This window comes from Sus scrofa, chromosome 12 (assembly GCF_054392235.1).
Source record: "Sus scrofa isolate SSC_HxYL_T2T_F1_AM1 chromosome 12, Sscrofa_HxYL_maternal_Yorkshire_Landrace_v2.0, whole genome shotgun sequence".
Taxonomy (NCBI): domain Eukaryota; kingdom Metazoa; phylum Chordata; class Mammalia; order Artiodactyla; family Suidae; genus Sus; species Sus scrofa.
In genome coordinates this window covers 3867281-3893096 of record NC_139394.1, presented here as the reverse complement: position 1 = coordinate 3893096, position 25816 = coordinate 3867281, and the positions used below count along the sequence as shown (strand labels likewise).

At 62.3% G+C, this 25816-nt stretch overlaps 2 protein-coding genes across 24 annotated transcripts in view; one reads left to right on the top strand and one right to left on the bottom strand.

The window, feature by feature from the left end:
- Window positions 1-1061: 1061 nt before the first annotated feature.
- Window positions 1062-18703, bottom strand: TMC6 (transmembrane channel like 6). 15 transcript variants are annotated; one of them, XM_021066547.2, is made up of 21 exons: window positions 18026-18703; window positions 16656-16797; window positions 16375-16514; window positions 16123-16218; window positions 15656-15814; window positions 14332-14437; window positions 14078-14174; window positions 13609-13866; window positions 13120-13310; window positions 10280-10424; window positions 9518-9673; window positions 8944-9095; window positions 8775-8856; window positions 8503-8600; window positions 7390-7482; window positions 7059-7134; window positions 6352-6485; window positions 6081-6257; window positions 5918-5996; window positions 4462-4529; window positions 1062-2984 (listed from the first exon to the last, which is right to left on the bottom strand). In XM_021066547.2, the coding sequence occupies exons 2-21, from the start codon at window positions 16712-16714 to the stop codon at window positions 2918-2920; spliced, it is 2433 nt and encodes an 810-aa protein (XP_020922206.1). In that variant the 5' UTR covers window positions 16715-16797; window positions 18026-18703; the 3' UTR covers window positions 1062-2917. The 15 variants fall into 15 exon arrangements, with proteins under 15 accessions (XP_020922206.1, XP_020922197.1, XP_020922203.1 ...); XM_021066538.2 differs by having other exon boundaries at window positions 16375-16517; window positions 18631-18703; XM_021066544.2 differs by having other exon boundaries at window positions 18631-18703.
- Window positions 6021-25816, top strand: part of TMC8 (transmembrane channel like 8) — a 24137-nt gene continuing 4341 nt past the window's right edge. For 2 of the 9 annotated variants that reach the window (XM_084983679.1, XM_021066551.2), the window contains exons 1-9: window positions 20569-20666; window positions 21298-21537; window positions 21694-21842; window positions 22149-22298; window positions 22605-22687; window positions 23205-23341; window positions 23639-23786; window positions 24151-24321; window positions 24631-24770. In XM_084983679.1, coding sequence (XP_084839805.1) covers window positions 21377-21537; window positions 21694-21842; window positions 22149-22298; window positions 22605-22687; window positions 23205-23341; window positions 23639-23786; window positions 24151-24321; window positions 24631-24770 — 1139 coding nt within the window. In that variant the 5' untranslated portion in view covers window positions 20569-20666; window positions 21298-21376. Of the gene's footprint in view, window positions 6879-8319; window positions 8419-10851; window positions 11021-14864; window positions 15058-15330; window positions 15468-20568; window positions 20667-21266; window positions 21538-21693; window positions 21843-22148; window positions 22299-22604; window positions 22688-23204; window positions 23342-23638; window positions 23787-24150; window positions 24322-24630; window positions 24771-24953; window positions 25492-25816 lie in introns of those variants that run through there. The other 7 variants (XM_084983677.1, XM_084983676.1, XM_021066549.2 and 4 more) reach the window with 7 other exon arrangements.

The window sequence follows — 25816 nt, the reverse complement described above, 5'->3', positions numbered from 1 at the left end:
GGCCAGTGTCCTTGACACCCAAGCTCATGTGCACCTGCAGCAGCGACTCCCATGGCGCTGAGAGCCGTGCCTTCCGCGGGCAGGAGCTCCTCCTGCACCCGCACATCCAGGATAGCCACCAGGGAGTGAACAGGTCCAGCACGTCCCGAGGGTAAGGCAGGCTTCACGGAGGAGGTGGCACTGCCCTGGGCTGGGCGGCCGATAGGGTTGCGGCAGCCTGGGGAGAGCAGGGGCAGGGGGAGCACAGCGAAAGCCAGTGACCACTTCACGGCCTGGAGTGGGGGCGGTTCCTGGTGCCCACGGGTGAAAAAGAGCCTGGAATCAAGGAAAAACTCAAGGCTCAGCACTGCACTTTTTAAAAACCGGTTCTGGCAACACTGTGGGAGAAGCCAAAGAAGGCGGGGAGGGCATCCAGAGCAGCAGGAAGCTCGCCGTGTACAGAGGGACTGTCGTGCAGAGGAGAGGCCTGGAGGGAGCTGTCACGGCCAGCACCGACCCGAGGGGCGCAAAGACAAGGTTTCGGGGGCTGAGGACCTGAGCACATGGTCTCTGAGAAGGGGAAGACGGGAGAAGGGCATTTCAAGAAGATTCTTTGCAGGAAGAGAATTTGTGGGATGGATCGGGAAGAAACCACACTGGAATCACGGCGGAAACCTGAAGTGCACGGACCAGCTTTGCACAGCAGCTTTCACAGCGGAAACGTGCTCGAGAGGTTTGCTTGCGTGGCCCTGTCCCTTGAGTGGCAGCAGGTCTAGCCTCAGAGTCTGGCCCCCCAGTCATCATGAAAGCCACAGGCACATTTCCAAACGCCCCCTACGTGCACAGAAGCTTCTGGCTTTGGCATTTCAGATGCTGGTTCTCTGCATGTTGGAGTTATCCAGAAATGGTTAAAAATCCCAGTGCTGGACACGCCTCAGACCCATTCAACCAGAATTTCTGGTTGCAGGCCCAGACGCCTGACCTGTTAAAGCTCCCCAGTTGGTCCCACTGAGCAGCCAAGGCCAAAACTGTCAACCTCTCACTCATTGGAATGGCAGTTTTCAATAGTTCAGTTGATCTCATTTGTCTTTTATTTTTATTTATTTATTTATTTATTTTGGCAAAACTACTACGTGCCAGGCGTGGAATGGCACTGTCTAGACTGTGTCCATTGTTCCAACAGCCCCATGAGGTGAGGAAGTGGATCTGGGAGAGGTTGCAGAGCGTGCACATGGCCGCGAGCTGAAGAGGATCAAATCCAGGCCCTTCTGACTCAACAGCCATCACTCACCCAGCCCCACGTGGGCTCCACCACGGAAGAGTCCAGCTGGAGGGTCCGGAGGCCACACGTGCATCAAAAACTGCACCAGAGGCGCGCGGCAGGAGGACCGGCCGGGCAGGCGGGTGACGCCGCCCCGGGCACGGTTTCCTCTGGGAAGACCCCCGCTTTGCTCTGACGCTCTCGCCCCTGACGGGCGGAGGCGCCCCTCCCCACCTCCGGGTATAATCTTAAAGCCAGTGACCGGCTGGTGAGCCCTCCACAAACGCTGTCGTGGCTGCACTGTGACTAGCGCTCGAGTTAGTAACCAGGGACCCCCACTGAGCATCACAGCCAGGACCTCGGAAACAGCCGCGGGCCCACTCCTGTGTGTCCTCAGCAGCTTGTCCCGACCTCGTAGGTGCTGCGGGGCACGTGAGGTGGGCCCCATCGCAGCCGAAGGTAACGCCCGCAAGGGCTGGACGTCCACCCAAAAGCCCGTCCATGCTGTTCGTGCAGAGGCAGGCGTCGAGGGTGTTGGCCTGGAGAGCCCGAGGCCCCGCGGGAGTCGCCACGCGCATTGAGCCAGCTGCCCACAGGGTCCCTAGGCCCCTCCTGGCTAGGACCTGCCACAACAAGCCCAGGATGCCTGGCCTGTCATCAAAGACGCCTGAGGAAGTCAGGTTGACACAGGATGGGCCCCTGGGGCCAAGTCCGCAGGTGACAACACAGGAGCACCAGGCATGGGACCATGTGGGGCCAGCCTAGGCAGTAGCATCGCCGCCGCCGTGGGTCGGACCCGGCCGCCCAGGCCAGGCTTCCCTCTCCCGGGTTCTTCCCATCCTGAGATGAGGGGAGGTGGGCCCACTGCCACTCCCCCATCAGGGCCACTTCCGCAGTTCCTGTGTTCAGCACCCTCAGGCCCACCGCATCACACAGGGGTCGCCCCTCACCAGTGCCAGACAGCCAGACTCCTCTCCTGCCACAGGCCTGGGCACGGTTGCCTGCAGGCTTCTCTCCCCATGGCTCACTAGCAAATGACTCACCCCAACAGGCTCTAAAGTATCACTTTGTCACCTCTGCACACCCTGTCGTTGTTCTAGCCTGCCTGCCTCACCCCCCCCACCCCCCCAGTGGTGCCAGCCCCAGGGGCACAGGCTAGCAGGGGCAGCGTCTGAAGCCACAGCGTGGTCCATCCCTGCCATCTGGGGCTGCGCCAGCAGAGGGCTCCCTGTGCTCAGCACTGAAGCCCCACCAAACCTGTTTTTTCAGGAGCCCAGCATCAGGGGAGCCCCCAGAGCATCTGGTGAGGCCCAGGGCCCGGCGCAGAAAGGAAAGGAGCCTTGAAGCAGCAGAAGGAGAAACCGAAGGGGTGGCAGGTACAGGAGGCCAGGGTTCCTCTGACCTTGGCCTGGAGGCCGTCCAGGGGGCAGCAAGAGGCAGGCTGTGGGCCCAGAGCAGGGGGTGGGGGCACTGTGGTACCTACACACGCCTGGTGTAAGCACCGACTCCCAAGAGATGAGCCCGTTTTGCAAACTGTGGTTAATCAGAATAGACAGTCCCACGCAGTGTGCCCCCCGGGTGCTGCAGCCTCAGGCAAGTCCGTCCTCGCGTCCCTGTCAGCATCGGTGCCTGTGGAGCTGAGGAAACGGGGGCACAGACTGCCAGACCCGGGCTGTCCTAGCAGGCGTCCGCGTCATCTATGAGCAGCGCTGGGGGCCTCACAGCTGCCTCGGTCCTGCCGATCCTGCGGGAAAGGGAAGCCAGTGAGGGGCCCTGTGGCCTTGGGTAGCCACATTTGGGAGGCTGGGGACCCAGATGAGACCAGAGGACACCCACCAGCCTTTCTCAGAAGCTGCATCCAGGCCTCCGGGGCCGGCGGGGAGGGCTCTAGAGAGAAGTGGGAGGGCCTCCTGGACCACAGGTACCGAGGGGGCGGGGGGGGGGGGGGGAGGAGGAGCAGAGGGACCTAGGGTCTTGTCAGATGGCTGGTGGCTGGTTCTGCGGGTTCCTGCTGCCTGGGGAGGGAGGGAGGAGCCCCAGGGGCCTTGATCTGTAGACCTCAGCTGGCCCACCTGGCCAGGGAGGGGTCAAGGAGGGGTGTGTGTCTGAGACATGTTTCTACAATAGTTTCTTAGCCTCTTTGCTAAAAACTCCGTCTTGTCTTGCTTTACTTTACCCCATCTTCCTGCTGGAAAAACAGTCCCAGTGCTGGTGAATGACTTAAGCTTAAGCACAAAGACCTAAAGGCCTAAGTTATTCACAGGCTCAGCTGAATGAGGACCTCCTGCGTTGGTGTAGGCAGGCTGGACCTGTGCAGATTTGCACAGCCTGATAGGTCCTCTTAGAATAAAGGAAAGAGGAGCCTCATGGCCCCAAGGGGCTTATGAGGGGTCGTTAGCAGGATATGCATTAGCAAGGAGAACCGAGGTGCAAACCGAGGCAGGCACGCAGTCTGCAGAAGCACAAAGGCAATTCTCCAGATGCTCTGCATAGAGAGCTGACGCCAGGCTTCCTCAAATGCTAATGACTGTTAAAGGCCTAAAGGTCAGAGTAAAAGCTTCATCAGCAACCGGCTACGTGGCTTTTAAAATAACTTAAAAAAACCTATATCCTGCACCTACAACCCCCTCCTCACTTGCCGGCATCCTCAAGAGCACAATAAAAGCAGTGTGGTTTCTTGAGGCCGGGCTCTTGGTCCCTGAGACCTTGAGTCCCCCGTTCCCACCTTTACTTAAGATAAATGTCTCAGTGTCTTGTTTTATGTTAACCTTTTTCCTTAAGTTTCACAGCACCCGTTCTTCAGCCCCATCCTGCTGAGCTGTGTGTCTGTCCAGGCAGCAGGAAGATATCTGAACTCATATCCTTTTCCCTGGGCTTAACCACAGGCAACAGTTAATCACACGCAACAGGCGGAGGGGGAGAAGTGGGACAGCAGCATTTGCGGGTTCACCCCGTGGGGAGAGTGGGGGCCGGGGCCCCAGGAAAAGTCACCAAGCTGGGAGAGTGGCAGAGAGGAGGGGCAGAGAGCCCAGCTTGACCCAGCCCCCTGCATGCAGTTCCCTCGTTTTTTTCCTTTGTGGCCAAAATGAATAGTCCTCCCCGCCTAAGGCCCCACAGCCCTGGGGAGGGAAGCGGGGGAAAGGGCCGGGGGAGCTCGCAGAGGCTGAGGGCCACCCAGAGCGGGAGGCCCAGGGAGCAGCCCGGCCGCCAGGGCCCCTCACCTGCTCCTCTCCTTCCTCTCGTAGACACACTGGATCTTGTCGATGAGGAAGATTTTGTCTTCTCCCTCCTAAAAAGGCCAAAACACAACGGCTGAGAGAAGAGAAGCTGTCCATCGTGCCACCTGTCCAGACGACACCGGGTGTAGCACACACAGAGTATCTGACGTCACAACCAAAGAAGGATGAGGAAAAACCAAGCGCCAAGCTGTGGGCATATACGTTCATCTAAGCTTCCTTGTGGCCAAGGTGAAAAGGGAAATGCGGTCAGTTGCACTGTGAGGGCTGCCTACCAACGTGACTCCGTTTAAAACTGGCCCTGCCACTTACTAAGTAGGCCTTGGGCAATGCCCTGCTCTCTGACCTCAAGAGGGAGATTCAAATGTCTGTGTCACGGGGCTTGTTAGTAGTTTTCTGCTGTTGCCCCAACCAATTACACAAATGTAGTGACTTCAAACAATGGATTCATCACTTCTCGGTTCAGGAGGTCAGAAGTCCAAAATGGGTCTCTCTGGGCTAAAATCAGAGTCAGCAGGGCTGGTTCCTTCTGGAGCCTCTGGGGAGCCTTGCCTCGCCTCTTCCAGCCTCGCGTCTGCCGTGTGCCTGGCTCCTGGCCTCCTCCCATGTGCAGGGCCAGTCACGCCTTTTCCCCTCCTCCTCTCTGGCACTCTCTCTCCCGCTTCCATTCAGAGGGGTCTTAATGATTCCACCGTGACCGCCCAGGCTAATCGACCCCCTCCAGGCCGGCTGATTAGCAACCTGCAATCCATCTGCAACCCTAATCCCAGGACTTGTGCCTCACCGTGGGGCACATGCCCAGGCTCCAGGATTAGGACAGGGTCTCTGGGGCAGACACTGGCCAACCCAGGGCTCTTCCGACAACCAACCAAAAAGCACATAAAGCTTAAGGTCTAGGGCCCCGTGAACACCAGGCAGATTTCAGAGACCATCAAACCCCAGGCAGACAGGATTCCTTGTCGGGGGCTCTTCACGACGAGAGAAGAGCGACTCGGTCTAGAAGAGCGACTCTGGGCGCCAGGGACCCAAGAAGGCCCGTAGACACCTACAAGGTGGGGCCTCCGCAAGCGGCCTCCCCGTGTTCTCTCCCCATCGAGCCGGCGGGTACAGAGGGCTGTGTGCCTGAGTGAGCAGCATGGCAGGACGGGCCTGGGTGGAAAGGCCATTCCTGACCAGGGCAACGCCAGCCCAAGTGCCCCTGACTGACAGGCAGGGACTTGTTTTCGAGGGAATGGGAGGCCCGTGACTGCGCGGGGGCCCAGAGCAGCACCAGGGAGCCCTCGTCCCAGCGGGGTCTTTGCAGACAGGCCGCCTGGCTGCCTCACGCCTACCTCTGCTTCCTACAACTACGCATCTTAATCAGTGTCATTCCTTGGCAGGTCCAGGGCAGGCCCCGGGGTGAGCCCCCCGCCCCCGGAGGCGGGGCCAGAGGGGCACTCACGTTGCTGATCTGCTCCTTGAGGAGGCAGATGACCTTCCGCTGGCCCTTCACCACCTGGATGTTGAGGTAGATCACGGCCCTGCCGGGACGGGGGAGACGGGTCGGGACGAGCCGGGAGCAGGGGGAGAGCCCGGGGTCCCCCGTGGACCCGGCCCGCACTCACAGCAGCAGGGCGGACACCAGGTAGACGGGGAAGGTGTTTTCCACCAGGGACCGGTGGAGCCAGGGCAGCCACGAGACGCCGGGGCCCGCCTGCTCCAGGCGGCCCGCCCACACCTTGCCGGCCTCATACATGGTGTTCAGGGTCCGGAAGGGGCCGCAGATGCTCGAGGGCTTCACCCTGGGGGGAGGGCGGGCTGCTTGACCCCTCAGCCCAGGCCACGCAGCCCCCCATCACCCCCACCCTGGGCTGCGGAGGCCGGGCGCCCACTCACTGCCAGACGGCATAGCAGAGGAAGATGGCAGCGCCCAGGAAGGAGGGGAAGCAGAGCAGCGAGATGAAGACGGTGCTCATGTGGGAAGCCTTCCACGGCCTGCGCGGCGCCTGGCAGTTGGCCATCAGGCTGGTCTGGGGACAAGGGCTGCACTCTGCCACCGTCCTGCCACCTGCCCTCCCCCAGGCCTGCTGGGGCCTCCAAGACGGAAGAGGGGCGAGGCGGACAGTGGCCCAGGTGGGCTGTGCGTCCGGGCACAGCCTGAGCCGAGACCCCCAGGCTGGATGCGGCTCCCCTCCCCGGGGACCCGGGCACATGGGCGGCAGCTTGTCCAGGGCACGCGAAGTGGAAGGGCTAATACTAAAAGCCACCTCCACTGACGGAACGTCTCCGCTGGGCCAGACATGGTGCCTGGTGCTTCATAGATGCCGCCTCCAGCAGTGCCCCCCAGAGCTCTGTCACCTTGTGCAGATGAAGAAACCGGAGACCAGAGGGAACCTGCTCGGAGCTCCTCCCAGCCCCCAGAGGTGACCCTGAGGCAGGCCCGGGGGTCATCTGGTTCTCAGGCTCATGGGACTCACCCAGCCCACACGGCTTGGGTCAGGAGGGCTCCCAGGGCTCCGTGTCTGCCGGCCCCGTAGCCACCCCAGCTGCCCACGTACCCCCAGACCCTGCCACCACCCCAGGGACCCCGGTGGCACCTCTACCTTCTTGACATAGAAGAGGAGCAGCAGCTTGATGATCTGCATGGCGGGGAGCAGCGGGGAGAAGAGGACCCCCAGCCTGAGGAGGGGGTGCACAAGAGGGGGCTGCAGTCCAGAGACTGGGGTCATGACCCCTGTGCTGCACCCCATGGCTCTGCTGCCACCCCGGGGACCCCGGGGAGGGCTTGGCAAGCGTGGCCAAGACTGGGTCCCCTGGGAGCCGAGGGGTCAGGTCGCTCCAGAATCCTAGGGCTGGGCCTTGCTGTGGTCCCGAGGGGGACAGGGCTCGGCCTCCCTGAGGGCCGGGCAGTGGGACACGAGGGGAGACGCTCACCAGGTCAGGGTCTGCCCGTAAATCAGCTCCAGAACGTTCCCTGCGATGTCGAACTCCGGCTTCCCCCTCTGAAGCTTCTTCTCAGCGATGAGCCTGGGGCAGAGGAGCCCCTGGGGTCAGGTGGGAGGGCCGGTCCCCAGGACTGACCCAGGTCCCCACCCCCGGAAGGCAGGCACCCTGGCCAGGGGATGTGCATGCCCCTCCCAGGCACCCAGTGATGAGGACGGGAGACAGCAGCCTGGGCGCCCCCCACCTCAGGGGTGCCGCCTGCAGCCGGCTTCATCTCTGTCCTTTTTCAAGCACCTACGGGAACAGGTGGCTATAAACGTGCGTGCCGGCATCACACATTTTACTGCTTTTTTAAAAAAACCTTACTAAATTCATTTGTTCTCAAAGAAAACACACAAAAGAGGAAATAAAAAAACACCTGCAGGAGCTCTCGTTACGGCTCGCTGGTAACAAACCCGACTAACATCCGTGAGGACGCAGGTTTCATCCCTGGCCTCGCTCAGTGCGTTAGGACCCGGCGTTGCCATGAGCTGTGGTGAAGGTCGCAGATGCGGCTCGGCTCTGCTGTGGGCTGTGGCTGTGGCTGTGGCTGGTGGCCACAGCTCCCATTTGACTGCTAGCCTGGGAACCTCCATATGCTGTGGATGCAGCCCTAAAAAGACCAAAAAAAAAAAAAAAAAAAAAAAAGGGAATAAAATTTGTTAAAATTAAAAACTTAAAAAGCACCTGCAGCGCTAGCACCCATAGCCAGGACATCAGAAAATGCTACCCCACTCGCTGTTCTTGCTCCCGGCCCTTTTTTCCTTTGAATGAGATGGAGATGACACCCATGCATCACCTTGAAACTGTTTTCTTTTCCAGCCTGAAAATAGGTCACATCCTGTGTCCTACGTGTGTTTCGAGTTTAACCATGTTTTACAGAAGAGCTGTCGTGGGTGGAGATTTATGACCCCAGTCTGGGGTCAGGCCCTGCTCTCCTGAAGCCTGAGAACTGCCCAAGTGACCTCCATCTCCGAGCAGGTGAGGATTCGGGGAGCCCTTCTGCAGGGGGACCCGGTGCCCGGGAGAGGCGTGCAGGGACCCGCCCCGCCCCCAGGGCCTCACCTCCACACCAGCTCCCCGAAAAGCGTGTCCAGCAGCGTGAAGATGAAGTCCATCGCCATGAGCCGGTACAGCTCCTGGCCCACGAAGTTCTCCCAGCACTGACACAGACGCGGCCTCAGCCCCCAGGGCCCCGCGCCCAGCCCACCCGGGGGCTTCCCGGCCAGAAGAGGTCTAGGGGGTGCTCATCGCCGCCCCCCCCCGGGCCAGGGCAGACCCTCCTGAGGGCACAGGGAGCCTCCCACCTCCTCCAGCCCCGCCCGGCCCACCCTCACCTGGTCCTTTAAGGCGCCCACCCTGCGGCCCAGCCAGTGGTAGCAAAGAATCCCCAGGACGACCATCTTGAGGATGAGGTTCCTGTGGAAAAGAGGGGGTGCAGAGACTGAGGGAGGGGTTCCTGGGAGACACAGGCTGCACCCCAGAAAGCCCCCACCTGCCACGCACCTGCAGATGGCCACATACACCTCCAGCACCGGGGAGTCATGCCGCTCCAGGGCGGCCAGGCAGCGGTACAGGTAGGGGGCCCCCAGGTTGATGAGGCCAACCACCACGGGCAGGGCCAGCAGCGCCCCCTCGCGCTCGGCAGACACCGGACGCTGCAGCAGAGGGGGAGAGGCAGCGGTCACCCCGGCCCCCTGCGGACAGGACAGGGCCAGGTCCGCTGCTGGGCCCGGTGAGGGGAGGGGGCTGCAGGCAGGGTCCCAGGGTGGAAGGAGGGCGGGAATGGCAGGCATGTCTCCCTCCACCCCAGGCCTGGTGTTCAAACCACACAGGAAGGGGTGGGTGGTGGAGGGGGTGGGGGACACAGGTGTCGGAAAAAAAGAGAAACCAAAAGCAGACAGGAAAGCAAAAACACAGAAAAATGGGGCGCACGTGAGACAGAAGAATCAGAACCAGGCCCATGAGGGAGGCGGCCTCCAGGGAAGCTATGGGCAGAGAGCGGGAGCCCGGGGTCTGGGGCTTACAAATCTGGGGTCTGACCAGAGCTTCCTCTCGGGCTGCCCCTCCCTCCCCGCACCTCAATCACAAGCTCTGAGAAGGTGTAGACGGCCACGGCACAGCCCAGCGTGGTCCCCAGATACAGCAGCCACACGAGCCCCAGCACAGCCACCTGCCGCAGCCACACGCACATGCTCCGGTGGCCCTGCCGCTGCTGCCACTCGGCCAGCAGTTCCTGCGGGAAACAGTGAGCCTGTCACTCACCCGCAGCAGACACACACGTGACACCCAGGGTCACACGGAGTGGACACAGGGGGAGGCCTCCCACCCACCCCAACACCACAGCCTGTCCCTCCCCTGCCCTGGGGCCCCATTTCCAGGCACAGGGACACACAAGATGTGGCCTCAGGCGGAGGCCTGCTGCAGCCTCTCCCACCCACCCGCCCCAGCCCTGCCTCCTCCTCAGCTGTCCTTCCTGCCTGTGGACAGCTGTCCCCTAGCTGACCAGGGGCCCCGAGGCCACCCTCTGAGAGCCTGTCAGCTGAGTCAAAGCTATGAGCTCCCCTGACACAAAACGCTAGAAAGCCAGGGAACCTTCCCCGAGGCCCTGCTCAGCCACTCTCCAGCCCCGAGGCCTTGGGCAAGGGACTGAACCCTGTGCCTGTGTCCTCACTTGTCTCCTGGGGGCTACCAGGGAGCCAGAGACGTGCCAGCTGGCACCCCACAGGCCTTTTCCCACTGGGGTGGAGGACATGGGGACACGGGGACACCAGGAGAGGTTCCGACTGGTAAGCCAGGACACAGGGTGGCGGGCAGCAGCCCCAGGCCCCCGGCGGCTCACCTTCAGCTGGGTTCGGATGTTGTCATGCTGGAGGCGGGAGGCCCACTTCTGAGTCACTTTGTAGTCCCAGGAACAGAAGACAGTGATGGCATGGACCCCCGAGGTGCTGCCCACACGGTAGCTCTCCCCAAAAGAGCGAGACATGCTGGGAGAAGCAGAGCCAGGCAGGGCTGGGACGGGGCGGAGGGCGCAGATCCACACTCGCCACAGCCGGAACCCACCACCCACTCGGAGGAGCTCTCCCAGTACCGGATGGGCCTCCAGCCACTCCCCCTGCCCCACCTCCAGCCCAGGACTCTGAGCCTCCTGGGGTGGACCGCTGGCCACTCTAGATCAGCCCTGTCCAACATGGCGCCCACCAGCCACTGTGGCCAGAAGAGGGGTCAGGCTCCACGCCCCAGCAACATGGCTGCCCCCCCAGCCCCCACCCCGAGACGTGGCCGCCAAAGATGCTAGCTCACCTCTGGGCCTTCGCACTGCCTCTCCCGATAACCAAAACACCTTCCTCTGCCTTTTCCCTGCCCCCCCTTATTTAACCTCCATCTCTGAGACAAGTGCCACCCCACCCCCAGGAAGCCAGGCTGATGGTCTTCATGCGTGGGCAGCGTGACATCAGGATTTTCCCAACCTCTATACTGGTCTGTCTTCTCCTGTGGACAGCAAGCTTCTCAAGGACAAGCGCCAAGCTCATTGACCTTCCTGCCCTGAGCCAAGCACAGCAAATGTTCGTGGAGTGGATGGGTACGTGGATGAAAGTGTGGATGGATGGAGGAAAGGAAGGATCCACGGATGGTGGATGGATGGATGGGTAGGTGGATGGATGGATGGGTAGTTGGATGATGGATGGTGGATGGATGGATGGGTAGTTGGATGAATGGATGGATGGTGGATGGATGGGTAGTTGGATGGATGGATGGATGGTGGATGGATGGATGGGTAGTTGGGTGGATTGATGGATGGATGGATGGGTAGTTGGATGGATGGATGGTGGATGGATGGATGGGTAGTTGGATGAATGGATGGATGGTGGATGGATGGATGGGTAGTTGGATAGATGGATGGATAGTGGATGGATGGATGGGTAGTTGGATGGATGGTGGATGGATGGATGGATGGATGGGTAGTTGGATAGATGGATGGATAGTGGATGGATGGATGGGTAGTTGGATGGATGGTGGATGGATGGATGGATGGATGGGTAGTTGGATGAATGGATGGATGGTGGGTGGATGGATGGGTAGTTGGATGGATGGATGGATAGTGGATGGATGGATGGGTAGTTGGATGGATGGTGGATGGGTAGTTGGATGGATGGTGGATGGATGGATGGGTAGTTGGATGGATGGATAGTGGATGGATGGATGGGTAGTTGGATGGATGGATGGTGGATGGATGGATGGGTAGTTGGATGGATGGTGGATGGATGGATGGGTAGTTGGATGGATGGATGGATAGTGGATGGATGGGTGGGTAGTTGGGTGGATGGATGGATGGTGGATGGATGGATGGGTAGTTGGATGGATGGTGGATGGATGGATGGGTAGTTGGATGGATGGATGGATAGTGGATGGATGGGTGGGTAGTTGGGTGGATGGATGGATGGTGGATGGATGGATGGGTAGTTGGATGGATGGTGGATGGATGGATGGTGGATGGATGGATGGGTAGTTGGATGGATGGATGGATAGTGGATGGATGGATGGGTAGTTGGATGAATGGATGGATGGTGGATGGATGGATGGGTAGTTGGATGGATGGTGGATGGATGGATGGATGGGTAGTTGGATAGATGGATGGATAGTGGATGGATGGATGGGTAGTTGGATGGATGGTGGATGGATGGATGGATGGGTAGTTGGATAGATGGATGGATAGTGGATGGATGGATGGGTAGTTGGATGGATGGTGGATGGATGGATGGATGGATGGGTAGTTGGATGAATGGATGGATGGTGGATGGATGGATGGGTAGTTGGATGGATGGATGGATAGTGGATGGATGGATGGGTAGTTGGATGGATGGTGGATGGGTAGTTGGATGGATGGTGGATGGATGGATGGGTAGTTGGATGGATGGATAGTGGATGGATGGATGGGTAGTTGGATGGATGGATGGTGGATGGATGGATGGGTAGTTGGATGGATGGTGGATGGATGGATGGGTAGTTGGATGGATGGATGGATAGTGGATGGATGGGTGGGTAGTTGGGTGGATGGATGGATGGTGGATGGATGGATGGGTAGTTGGATGGATGGTGGATGGATGGATGGTGGATGGATGGATGGGTAGTTGGATGGATGGATGGATAGTGGATGGATGGATGGGTAGTTGGATGAATGGATGGATGGTGGATGGATGGATGGGTAGTTGGATGGATGGTGGATGGATGGATGGATGGGTAGTTGGATGGATGGATGGATGGATGGGTAGTTGGATGGATGGATGGATGGGTAATTGGATGGGTGGTGGATGGATGGATGGATGGATGGGTAGTTGGATGGATGGTGGATGGATAGATGGGTAGTTGGATGGATGGATGGATAGATAGTTGGATGGATGGTGGATGGGTAGTTGGATGGATGGTGGATGGATGGATGGGTAGTTGGATGGATGGTGGATGGATGGATGGGTAGTTGGATGGATGGGTAGTTGGGTGGATGGATGGATGGGTAGTTGGATGGATGGATGGATGGTGGATGGATGAATGGATAGTTGGATGGATGGTGGATGGATGGATGGGTAGCTAGATGGATGAATGGAAGGATGGTGGATGGATGCATGTGTGCACAGGTGGATCAGTGGTGCTCAGAGCCGGGGTCACGTGGTGGAGGACTAGTACCTGTACACCAGAGTGATGCAGGTGATAAAGAAGGCCACCCCCATGGTGAAGAGGTAGGCTAGGGGCATGTTGTAGGGCAGGCTGCCCGCCTCAGGGGTGCACTGGCTGCCATCCAGTGTGGGGACACAAGGCTGGTTCAAGGTGGCATTACTGTAGTAGCCGTAGTACATGACGGTGTGGGTGAAGCGACCCTGCGGAGAGAAGACCCAGCCGAGTCAGGGACTCCCCCCTCCCTGCACCTAACCACCCTCAGGCAGACGGGGGGCACCCAGGGCAGGGCGAGGGCACAGGCAGAAGGGGAAGGGCCCGGGCAGGGGCAGCAAGGGAAACACGGAGGAGGGAAAAGGGGCACAGTCACGCTGCAGCTTCCCGGTCCCCGTGGAAAGCCCGGGGAGTGGCTGCGGCCCCCTGGAGACACAGCAGGGGGCAGGGTGGGGTCCCGGGAGAAGTGGTGAGGAAAGGGGGCCCTGCCACCCCCACCAGCCTCACCCCGCCAGTGAGGAGCTCCAGGCCCGTGAAGGCAGGCACGGAGCCCAAAGGCGTGGGCGGGAAGGCAGCCTGCACGCCCACGATGAAGGCCAGCAGTAGCAGCATCAGGAGCGTGTTGAAGGCCAGCAGAGTCTTGAGGAAGAGGAAGTAGGAGAGGACGCTGGAGCCGAACTGACCCCCGATCCGCTTCAGGGCGTAGTGCCAGGGCTTCAGGGCCTGCAGCCCTGAGAGCAGCGCCAGCCCCAGGTTGTGCAAGGCCTGTGGGGACAGGGACAGGATGGGAGCCAGGAGCAGGGCTGGCCCCAGCAGGACCCCGCAGGGACCGGGGAGGGGCCGCTGCCAGGGGAGGTGGGTGGTCACCGCCCAGAGCCAGGCTGAAGGCTGGAGAGCCCCAAGAGCAGGACCCAGAGGAAGCAGCATGGCCTCCCAGCACCCAGCCCGCCGGCTCCCGCTGCCAGGAGATGCCTACCAGGATACAGCCGTCCCGGAGCTGGCCGCAGCAGGAAAGGAGCCCCCGGCCGCCCTGCTGGGTCCTCGGCTTGCCCCTCGGGCTCCGGCTGTCCTCTCTGGGGGCAGAGGCAGGGTCAGGGCCCAGCAGGGAGGGACCCCACTGCCTGCCAGGGACCACCGACCGCAGCCTCAGCACCCTTCTCCTCAACCACCCCGCCAGCCCGCGGCCCAGGAAGCAGGTCTGAGGGCCACGCGTGGCTGAGTGGCACTGACCGCAGGTGGCGTTTCTCGGCCAGGCTCAGAGGCATCCCCCGAAGCATGTGGTCCCGCTGGGCCACTGGCAGGCCCTGAAGCTCCTTCACCAGGAGGGTCCGCTTCTCTGCGGGAGAAAGGGGGTGCCCTGTGGGTCCCCGCAGCCCCCTTCCCTCCCTCCCACTGCTGTGGCTGGTTCCCTGCAGGGCTGTGTCTGCCCACCCTGCACCCCCGCAGCACAGGCCCGATGGCTCCTCTCTGCCCGGACCCTGCCCTCCTGTCCCACACACCCACTGGCACTCACTCTCCCACCTCCCCACCCTGGGACCCAGACACGATCAAGTTCCCATTGACCTCTGAGGCTCAGCCCAGGCCCCCTCCTCCCTGGGTCCCCACAGGCATCCCGCTCTCTCCCAAATGCCCCTGGGGCCACCCCAGCCCACCCTGCCCCCACCCAGCAGCCACGGAGTCCCACCCCCACCCCCATTTCCCACTAGGCCAGCCATCTTCACAACCCCCCTGGAAAGAGGCGCTATTTTAACCCCATCTTTCAGATGTGAAATGACCAGAGAGCAGACACCTGGCCTGCTTTGCAGAATGAAACTGGAATGCTGGCCTGACCCCGGAGCCCACAGCACCCTGCACTGTTCCATCACAAACTAGCTGGAGGCTTGGGTCAGCGGGGAGGAAACAGAGGCAGGAGCCCAGAAAGGACACAAGCCCCTGGGCACTGACGCCAGACTGACCGTGAGCTGGGCCCTGCTCCCTCCTACGACCCCTCTCCCTTATTCCCAAGTCCCTCCACACTGGCCTCCCAGATGCTCAGACGAACAAGCACTCTCCCACCACAGGGCCTTTGCACAGACCCCGTCCACTCTAGCTTCACTTCCTCCAGGAAGCCTCCCTGGGTCCCTCTAGACCAGACAGGTTCCGTGCTGCTGTCCTACAGTGCACCTTCCCTCTGTCGCCCTTATCTGAACTTTAATCACTTATCCTTTCATCTGGTTTCCGTTTCACTAGGCAGACAACAGGCTGCGTGAGAGCTGGAGCAGGTCTGCTTACCGCCATCACATCCGAGTGGAGACCAGCGGCTGCAACGCTACAGATGCTCCGCAGACGTCGCCGAGCACGTGAACCACGGCTCTGAGCCAGCCTGCGTGAGTCAAACCCTTTGCAGCCCGAAAGGTCCCCACTTCTCCGGCCCAGTGGCCAGGACCCCAGCACACTCCTACACCCCTGCAAAGGGACCTCATGGCTGGGGGCTTTCAGACAGCCCCCTGCACCCCCACCCCTGTCCTGGCCAGCCTGACCTCCTCCCCACTGAGGCTCCAGCCCTGCCACTCACCCTCCTCTTCCAGGACCATGGGGTCCAGCTCCAGGTCATACAGGCGGAGGCTGGGCCGGGCTGAGCGGCTGGCGGCCTTGAGCTCAGGCCGGCTGGCCCGGCGACGCAGCTTCACGGTGCGGTTGTAGTACTGGGAGATGATGGCACCCCGGCTCCGGCCTGTGGGGGCCACCGGTCAGGGGGATGCGCTGCCTCTCGTGGAGGCAGGGGCTGCCCCCGCACCTTCCCAGGACCGGGGAAAAGTCCTTTCACAAGGGACCTCAAGCCTCACTGGGTTCCCAAGAGCCTATTTTTATCCCCGTGACAACTCCGGAGTCGTTTTTAGAAGCCGGCGAGGCTGCGCGGGCTGTGCCGGGCCTCCGGGAGGCAGGCAGGGCGGGCGGGAGCCAAAAGGGCTCAGCTCTGGGACAGATGCACACCTGAAACCCCAGGCTGGCCTGGGGTCTGAAGGGGTGGGCCTCACTCACCGATGGTGCGACTGGGCATGCTGGCCAGGATGCGGAGCGTGGCCGTGCTGTGGGCGGGGGCGTCCTCAGGCCCCAGCAGGGCCTGGCGGTCACTGCCTGCCAAGCCAGAAAGACTTGTCTGGAGGCGGCACGGACACCACTGGCTGGAGGCCCCACCCCCACCCCAGGCTGCTGGGAGGGACTTCCTGAGAGCTGGGGAAGGCTCAGGGTCCTTCCTGGCCACACCATCCCAGCCTGGCCGGGCGGGCTCACCTGAGTCCCCCAGGGCTCCGGTCCCCGGCTCCCTCCGCTGCAGCTCCAGGCCCTCCTCAGCAGCCCAGCGGCTCTGCTCCAGGATGAGCTGGTGGAAGGAGTCGTGCACTTCGCTCTCATCATAGGGGCTGGGCTCCTGGCTGCTGGGCGATAACAGGGGAATTTGGAGCGGCCGACCCAGTCCTCGCCCCAGCGGCCCACCCTCTCCAAAGGGCTGTGCAGGCAGCCTATTCCCTGGAGGTGACATGTCCCAGCCCCCAACCCCACCCCAGAGCACTTACCCCTCTGGGTCCTCTGGGGTCTCTGGGACATTGAGGACAAAGGCCAGTGGCTGGGCCATATCTAGGGCCCACGGCCAGTCAGTCTGCAGACCTAGGGTAGTTCAGAGCCTGGGCACGGCCTCCAGAGCCTCCTGCTGCCCATCTGATGAGACAGGAAGCGTCACACCAAAGTTAGTCCTCGATGCCGGGCGCCGGGCCCAACCACCCGCTCCCTGGGGACCATGGGAGGTGCTCCCAGCCCCGGCCTGGGCCCCCCACCCTGCCCCATCCACAGACAAACACCAAACACGGGGTCAAGGGAGTGGCCCCGAATAAACCTCGGGCCAGAATGGGCTGAGGGGGAGCCCCTTCCCCCACCCAGGGGGAAGGAGGAGGGGGGAGGAAGGAAGGGGGCCCGGGCAGTTCCCATCAGCTTCCTCAGTGGCGCCAGTCCTGCGAGATGGGAGCGGGTGGGGGCCTGCGGACGCGCTCTTCCATTCCCGGGGCCCTGTCCCTGGGATGCTGCCCCCCGATGAGAAAAGTCAGAGTGCCGGAGACCTTCCCTGTGGCCGCCCCGTGACCCCACAGCACTTCCGGGCAGGAAGCCCCACAGGCAGCTGGAGGCCTGGGCCCTCACCCCTCACCAGCCCCAGACAGAACAGCAGACAGGATGGCCTCCTCGCTGCCCACCCCCGCCACTGCTCGCTGCTCAGTGCATCAAGGTCGCCAGCCCTCCTGAGGGAGACTCCCCATGTTCCATGGCCCCAGGGCCGGCCAGGGCAGCCGGCTGCAGGAGGGGGCTGGGCGTTAACACAGGCAGCCTTTGTCCAGGCTCTGCCGTCACCCAGGACAACTGAGCCAGGGTGGCCTTGTCTGGTTCTTCACTCCGTGGGAGGGGTGGGGGGCAGCAGGCTCCCACCCACCAGCTGACTCCTGCAGGACTCTGCCCAGGGCAGCTGTGCCCAGCCCTCGGTCTGCCCTGTCGTCAGAGAACTCAGCACCCAGGAAAGTTGGCTGGAGTCAAGGGGCTTCCTCGGCAGCTTCCCCCAGGGCTATGCCCAGACAGTGCCCTCACTTAGGGGAGGCCAGTCTCCAAGCCCAGGCCCCAGGCAGTCCAAGCCCTCTTCCCTTCCCTCCAGCAGGAGCTCATCGTGGAGAAACCAACTGAGAGGGGTCAGAAGGGAATCCCGCCTCTGCCTGGATGGTGCCCCCAACCCAAGGCCCTGCAGCTGGGATTCCTTCCAGGAAAGACAGACCTTCCCAAGTTCAGATCCACAGGCCTCTCCCCCACACTCCTTCTCCAGCAGGGAGGAGTAGGGACAGGGAGGTGCCCAGGGGCTGCTGCCTGGAATCCTGGAATCCAGCTACCTGCCTGGGGGCTGAGGGCTCACCTGGCACTGGCATCTGGGCACTGCCGAGGACTTCTGCACCCAGGCCCTGGCACCCTAGCCCAGGCCAGGACAAGTCAGGCAGGAGTTTCTGGGGCGTGCCATTCCTGAGCCCTGAGCCAGGTCGAGAGAGGCAGGGTGGAGCTGTTTCCAGGAACCCCACCCCAGCCGGAAGGGAGTCCACTGGGAGCAGCTACTGCCCAGGCAGAGCTGCAGCCCAGCCTCGGCCCGTTCCTCCTCCGGGGGCAGCAGCAACTCCCAGGACCCTTGCACCCCTCACCTGCCAGTCCCCCACTCCCCCATTTTCTGTACCACCTGGCCTCCCCGCCCCTTCCCATCAAACCCCGAGGCTGCCAGGACAGCTGGGGTGGGCTGTGATCCGCAGGTGCCCACGCCCCGTCCCTCCCAAGAAAGTCAAACCCTGGGAGATCTGGGAGAACCTGAGAAGGGAACTCAGGGCCCAGCAGCCCCAGAGGCCCAAAGGGGGTGGAGCTGGAACCCGCAGGGGGATTAGATGGGGCTGGGAAGAGGCGGGCGCCGCCCCCAAGCCCCGAAGCCGAGGACCGCCCACCTCAACCCGGCACCGCACAGGCATCCTAGCCCCTTACCTGGAAGACCTGGGGAGGAGGGGCCCAGCCAGAGGCTCACCTGTCCCCTGCGAGGGCAGCCAGCAACCGAGTCCGGGCTCCGCCGGCTGCGGGAGGGGTCAGGAGGTCAGAGGGAGGGCGTGGCCAAGGGCCCAGGGGGCGACCTGTGACCGTCCCAGGCCTGGCTGGGCCGGAGGGAGCTGCACCGCCCAGCCCAGCCCACGTGGTGGCAGGCCCGGTGGGCCACGTGACCTGGCTCCGCCATGGGCGGCCCGAGCTCTTCCTCCCCCTCCCCCTCCCGCTCTGGACTACCTTGCCCTCTCCCTGCCAACTTCCGACCCCTCTTCTCACCCCGCCCCGAGGTCTGAGCAGGGTGAAGGCGGCTGACAACCCAGATGTGCTCCAATCTCTGGTTGAAGTCAGTTTCTGTGAGACTTAGTTTCCCCAAGTGTCAAAAGGGGACAATAATTCCAGACCCGCCCAATTCCCAGAGCGATTATCAAAGCAGCACCATGCAGCAAAGCGACACCCCGATGCCGCGAGCCTTGCAACACCAGATTGGGTAACCCCTTCCTCCCGCGACAGCTCCCCCAAGCAGGACGCAGGGTCGTGGTTTCTGCTGTTTCTCACGCCGAGTTCTGGCACACTTCCTGTGTGCAAGGTGGGGACCAGAGGAGCCACTTTGGGACTGTCCCCATTGCTGTTTGCCCCATTATTCCCCACAAGCCAGGGAAGGGGGCATGGACCCTGGTTCACAGAGAAGGAAACAGGCTGAGGTCAATCAGCCTCCAGGGTGTCATTGGCCAGGGTGCAGCCACCCTGAGAACCCTGAGCTGGAGGAAGCCGGGCAGAAAGGCCCAGGGAGAGGCTCTCTCGGGTTTGGGAAAAGGGTGGGACTTGGACCGTTGGGGGTGGGGGCGTTCCCAATTGGGAGAAGCCTTTAGAAGCAGGCAGGGTGAGAGTGAGCTGGAAGGCAGGAAGAATGAGAGGGCCTCTGGAGGGAAGGACAGGTGGGCCAAGCCACGATGCCCACGTGGAGGGGCATTACCTCAGGCTGGCTCTTGGCACAAGGCACCTCAGCACGCCCTGACCCTGCCTCTGCCTCTCCCTGAATCCTACACGCCCCACCCCTTCACATCCATGCTCCACCCGCGCTGTACTCCCATGACTCCAGGCCCAACTTGAAAACCACCTCCTCCGGGGAGCCTTCTGGGATTCAATCCTGTTGGAGCACTTGCCACTTCCTACTGACAAGTCCATTTGCTGGTCCCCGGCCCCCAGCCCACCTGTGCCTGCGGTGTGCCCCAGCAACAACACCCTGCCTTTGAGGGGGGGCCTGGAAAACCAGGTGGGGGAACAGGCGAGGAGGCAGGAAAGCCACTGGAGCTCCGGAGATAACAGGAGCCCCTAAGGAGGCGAAGAGGGGGTAGGAGGAAGGCCAGGACCGCGGGGCCTCCCAGGGGGCCCGGGGAGGGGACGTTTAAACCACACGCCTGGGCGGAGCATGAGTGGAGCCGGTCCCTGAGCGCTTCCTATAGGCCAGGCGCTGGGCCCTCCTCGGCTTAAGTGCCAATGACCGAGGCGGAAAGTTGAGAAATTGACGCCTCGGGCTTCTGGAAACCGAGCAGCCTGGCGATGCGGCCCACCCACCACGTCACTCTGCCGCCCTCCGAGCCGAGCCGAGCCCGGGCTACCGGCGGCTAAGGGGCGGGGTCGCGCCCCCGCCGCCCGCCGCCCCGCGGGGCCAGACCCCCGGCCCCGACGCCGCGCCGCTGCCCGGGTCCCCCGCGGGGAGGGGGAGGGCCGACCCCAGCCCGGCGCGCCCCGCCGCGCCTCTCACCTGCCTGCCTGCCGGTGCCCCGCGCCCCCGCAGGAAGTGCCCGCCTCAGTGGAGAGCGGAGGAACTGGCGGAGGTGGGGGAGAGGGGAGGTGACGGCAGGGGGAGCTGGGGTTCCTGTCATGTGACCCCTCCCCTCGGCTCTCTCGCTGCCCCGCCTGGAGTGGCGGGAGCCGGTCCGAGGAGGGTCGCGTTCGGGTCCTTCGGCTCTTGTGCCCAGGTGAGCTGGGTGCAGAGTTGGGGCGCGGGGGTGCTGCCCCGGAGGGGCCGGAAGAGAGAATTGAGACCCTGGACCTGCTGGGGACTGGAGGGGGACGCGGAGAGCTGCTGCTGAGGGGCAGAGGGGTCCCTTCTTGCCCTTCCCATGGCTGGAGCAGGAGCCAGGCTCCTTATCTGGGTTCCGTGGTGGGGACTGGGCCAGAACCAGTCCCGGAAGCTGGACCACCAACTAGAAAACGAGGGGAGGGGGGCTCTCAGCACATCCTGATCCGAGGTGCTGCTGCGGGCTGGTCGAATCCCGGGAAGTGCTGGGATTTGGAGCAGGGAGGTCTCCCCAATGGGAGAATCAGCACAGGGAATGGCTCTTGCCAAAGGGTAACTGGGAAGGCCTGTCTGTGGCCTCAGGTAGCCGGTTGGAGTGGGGCAGAGCGGGCCTTGGGCCCACCACGCTTAACTGTGGCCACCCCTGGCCTTGGCGTTGTTGTGACACCCTCTCTTTCTGAGCCCTTTGGACCTTTTTGCCCATTTGATAGATGGGGAAACTGAGGTCATGTGTTGCTTTGAGGTGTGGCTGGAGACTGACCTGGACCTCCTCCAAAAGGGTTCTTTCTCTTCATTTCTGGCCACCCCAGGGCCAGGACCTTGAGGCTCGCCCAGCAGCCACCCCACGTCTCTCCCAGGAGGGAGGCCTTGCAACCCCAGACCCCAGAGATGCTGCGGCAGTGGTCAGTGCAGGGGGGCCAGGCCCCCCAGGATCCAGAACCCAAGCCGGCAGGCGAGGACCTGTGGGAGCAGGAGATGGAGCGGCTGTGCTCCTCCCAGGAGCCCCTGCGGATGCTGCCCTACGCCATGGTGGACAAGCGCCTCATCCGGTGAGCGCCCAGCGCAGCGCAGAACAGGGCCCAGAGCACAGCAGCAGCGAGGAGGGGAGGGGGAGGATGCGCCTGTTGGATGGGGGAGGGACTCCCCGGTCCAGGGGTGGGCACACTGAGTGACTCAGGGACACCCCCATCACCACCCCATCCCAGGCAGCTGCGGGAGCCCCAGGGGGTGAAGAGCTCGTGGTGGCAGCAGTGGCTTCGCAGGCGGCAGATCGCAGGACAGCGCCTGGGGGAGGCCGCGCGGCAGCTGGCCCAGGGCTGCGGGCTCTGGGAGGGGGCTCTCTACGAGATCGGGGGTAGGAACTGTACCCCCTCCCCACGTCCCGCCTCCCCTCTCCACAGTCTCAGTGTCCACTTTAGAAACCAGGAGAGGGCGTCCTCCCCCTTTGCCACTGCACCCCTCAGGCCCCACCAGCCGCCCGCGCACCCCCAAACCTTGATGGGTGAGGGCACCCCTGGTGGCTGTTAGAGGTACTGCTAAGTACTCCAGAAAGTGGGTGAGGCGGGGTCACCCACACCCGCTGGGTTGGTCAGCCCTCACCCCACAGACACCAGCTGCGCCCCTGCTTGGCACCTCCTGGCCCATCTGCTGTTCCCCACAGGCCTCTTCGGCACCGGAATCCAGTCTTACTTCACCTTCCTCCGCTTCCTGCTGCTTCTTAATCTGCTGACCCTGCTTCTGAACTCCAGCTTCATCCTGCTGCCCCTGGTCTGGCGCCACCCCCCCGACCCGGGACCTGCTCTGAACTTCAGTGAGTGCCTGGCCCGAGGAGAAGGAGACAGTGCTCCCCAGCGCACCTGAGCCTGGGGGCGGGGCTGGTCCCGGGCTCAGAGTGATGGGACAGCCCCGACCCTCTGTGTCTCGGCCCTGGGCTTGGTCCTGCTTGGCTCCAGCCCTGGGACACTAGCTGACCTCACCTTTTGCATGACAGGCCTCCTGACGTGCCCTCGGGACCTGCTCAGGCCTCCCCCCGAGATTGGGGGCTGTGGGGTGGGAGGGGCAGGGCCTCTCTTATCCCTTGCGGACACTTCCTATCGGCCCCCTCCCGCCCCGACAGCCCTCCAGTGTCCCAGTGGCAGCCAAGCCCAGACGGGTGTTCCCAAGTTCAACAATCTCCTTTGGAACGTTTTAACTGGCCGGGTGAGTGGGTCTGTCCTGGCTGAGGGACCTGGGGATCTGGCCTCAGGGGACTCCAGTCCAAGAGGAACCCCCACCCCTCCAAGAGCATGTCGGCTTCTAGGGGGACGGTCTCACGTGGACAGGCTGGTTGGGTCAGCAATGGGGTGAGAGAGGCTGAGGCCACTGTGCACAGCCAGGTCCAAGGACATGTGCCTACGGCCCTCAGAGTCCAGCTGGGGTGGGGGTACCAGGGACAAGAGAGGTAAAGGGCCCAGGCTCCTGGGATAAGCACCCCCCTGCCCTGGAACCGCTGAGTGGTTCCAGCGCAGGCTCCTGTGCTCCAGTCCCTGCTCTTCCTCCAAGCTGTGTGTCCTCAGACAAGGTGCCTGACCTCTCTGAACCTCTGTGAAGTGGGGGTACGCTTACTCCCTACCTGATGGGGTTATGAGAGGATTGGTGGGTTAATACAAAGACTTAGCACACAGCGGGCTCAGTTGTCACCCACGTCCCTGGGCTCAGTTGTCACCCACGTCCCCAGGCCTTCAACAACACCTACCTCTTTTACGGAGCGTATCGGGCGCCGCCCGAGAGCAGCTCTGCGTACAACATCCGCCTGGCCTACCTCCTGAGCCCGCTGGCCTGCCTGCTCCTCTGCTTCTGTGGGATTCTCCGGCGGTGAGAGCAGAGCCCCTGCCTCTACCCCTTTCCAGGGGGTCTTCCTGAATCAGCTCTCCCCCTGGCGTGGTACCCCTCCAAGTTAACAGGAAGGCCCCACCCCTGCCCCCATTCAGTAAGGCTCAGGGGTGGTTCCAGGGCCTGAACTCTGCCTCCCCAACTGCAGACCTCAGGGGTGGGAGCCACCAGCCCCATATCCCCACCCCCCACCCAGGCCAAGGCCCAAGCCGGCACCTGGGGCTGCCAGGGGCTTCCCGGCCTGATCAGAGCTGAGCCCTGGCCTCCCGCCCCCGCCAGGATGGTGAAGGGGCTGCCACAGAAGCTGTTCCTGGGCCAGGACTACAGATCGCCCCTCAGTGCCAAGGTCTTCTCCTCCTGGGACTTTTGCATCCAGGGCCAGGGGGCAGCCACCATCAAGAAGCATGAGATTAGCAACGAGTTCAAGGTGCGTGCAAGGATGTGGGTGAGTGTGAGATGTGAGTGTAAGTGGGAGTGAGTGTGAGGCATGTGGGGACCGTGTGTATGCGTGTGTGTGTCTGGGTAAGTGTGAGTGGGCCTGCCAGTGTGTATACACACAGGGTTTTCCAGCTGGAGGCGGGGGCTGTGCCATGTCCAGGTGTGAGCGCTCACCTGCATGGGCTGGGGGTGCTCGAGATAAAGCCAGCCAGCCTGTCCCCGTCCCAGCATCACCCCAACCTTGCCCAGAGCCTGGCAGCCCGTTTCCCCATGTGCACCAACCCGGGGCTGTTGGCAGGCAGCCTCTGCTCCGCTTGGCCAGCCCTCACCCACCTCCGCACCTGCCCCCACAGGTGGAGCTGGAGGAGGGGCGACACTTGCTGCTGGTGCAGCAGCAGACCCGGGCCCAGAGGGTCTGCCACCTGCTCACCTACGTGCGGATCAATGTCCTCATCGGGCTCCTGGTGGTGGGGGCCATCAGCGCCATCTTCTGGGCCACCAAGTACTCGCAGGACAACAAGGAGGTGCCAGGCGACTGACAATGCATTTATTTAATTCCGGCCAGAACTGGGGAGGACGTGGGGTGGTCCCACTTTACAGAAGAGAAAACTGAGCCTCAGGTTAAAGCAGTTCACCCAGGGTCACGACCAAGTCAGACTGGCTGTACCTGTGGCTGTTGCCCACACTGCCATGCCATGCTGCCACTAGGGATACTCCGTGGGCTCCCAGATGCCAGGCCTGTGCCAGAGTTACACTTGAGGGGTCCGAGGGAATGGGGGAGCCACTGGGGGCCCTCCAGCCCACGGCACCGCCTTACCTGCTTCTCCCCGCAGGAGTCCCTGTTTCTGCTGCTCCAGTACCTGCCTCCTGGGGTCATCGCCCTGGTCAACTTTCTCGGCCCCTTGCTGTTTGTTTTCCTGGTGCAGCTGGAGAACTACCCTCCCAACACTGAGGTCAACCTCACCCTCATCTGGTGAGTGCCACGTTGGGGGTGACAGGTGGGACAGCGCGTGGAAGGCAGGGAAGGGCTGTGTCCTGCCACCCGCCTTGCTTATCACGTGGCCTGAGGGGTCCCGAGAGCAAGGGAGGGCAGGCAGCTGCCTCCGCGTGGTCTCGTGGGCCCTGGTCTGAGGTCCCCCATCCCCTCCATCCAAAGCAAGCCAGCAGCCTGGACCAAGCTCCAGCCTTCAGAGGGGCCAGTGACTCTTGCCAGGGGACACTGGGTACCACAGCCTCACAGTCAGGAACACAGCTCCCTCCACATGCTCCAAGGGCCTGTACCTCTCACCTGGACACCTCATGTGACCTGTGAGGTCAGAACTATCCTCTCCCACTGGATGAATGAGGAAACTGAGGTTCGAAAGCGCCAGGCTCACTGTGCCTCCCACGGGGGTGTTCAAAGGCAGGCTCTCCCCCGCCTGCAGGGCTCCATCTCCCCTCTCAGGACTCAGGTCCACCCGCAGGACCGCCCCCGCCACCAGCTCCGGCGCAGGGTCTCTCTCTGTCTGCCCCCCACCCCTCACTCAGCAGGGCCTGCTTTTCCTCGGGCTTCCCTGGTGCAAAAGCTGTCCGGAGCCCGCTCAGCGTCCCTCCAAGATGGACTGTGTTTGGTTTGGAATTGTATTTTTGGAATGAGTAATAGCACATGCATGTGGTAAAACAATTCAAAACGTTCAAACAATGAAACATCAAAAACACCTCCCTGCTCGAGTTCCCCAATGGCTCAGCAGGGTAATGATCCGGTGCTGTCACTGCGACACAGGTTCAGTCCCTGGCCCCAGCTCGTCCAAATGCTGTGCGCGTGAAAAAAAAAAAAAAAGAAAGACAAGAAAAGCCCCACCCACCCAGCCCCCCCTGCAGAACCACTGATCCCGGCCAGGCTCCTGCCCTCGTCAGCGGTAAAATACACGGGCAGACAGAGGTCTGGAGTTAGGCCGCCCTTCCTGTGGGAGCGGGTTATGTATCACTCAGGAGCGTGTGCGCCTGTGTTTGTGACATAGGGACTGTGTACTGATAGGC

What these genes read in the sequence shown, in the direction of transcription:
- TMC6 (XM_021066538.2), bottom strand. Translation starts at nt 16,714, where the DNA reads ATGGCCCAGCCACTGGCCTTTGTCCTCAATGTCCCAGAGACCCCAGAG. An exon ending in CATGCCCAGTCGCACCATCG is followed by an intron (nt 15,815 to 16,122) that starts GTGAGTGAGGCC and finishes TGGCCCCCACAG; the next exon opens with GCCGGAGCCGGGGTGCCATC. An exon ending in GAGAGGAAGGAGAGGAGCAG is followed by an intron (nt 2,985 to 4,461) that starts GTGAGGGGCCCT and finishes CCTTTCCCGCAG; the next exon opens with GATCGGCAGGACCGAGGCAG.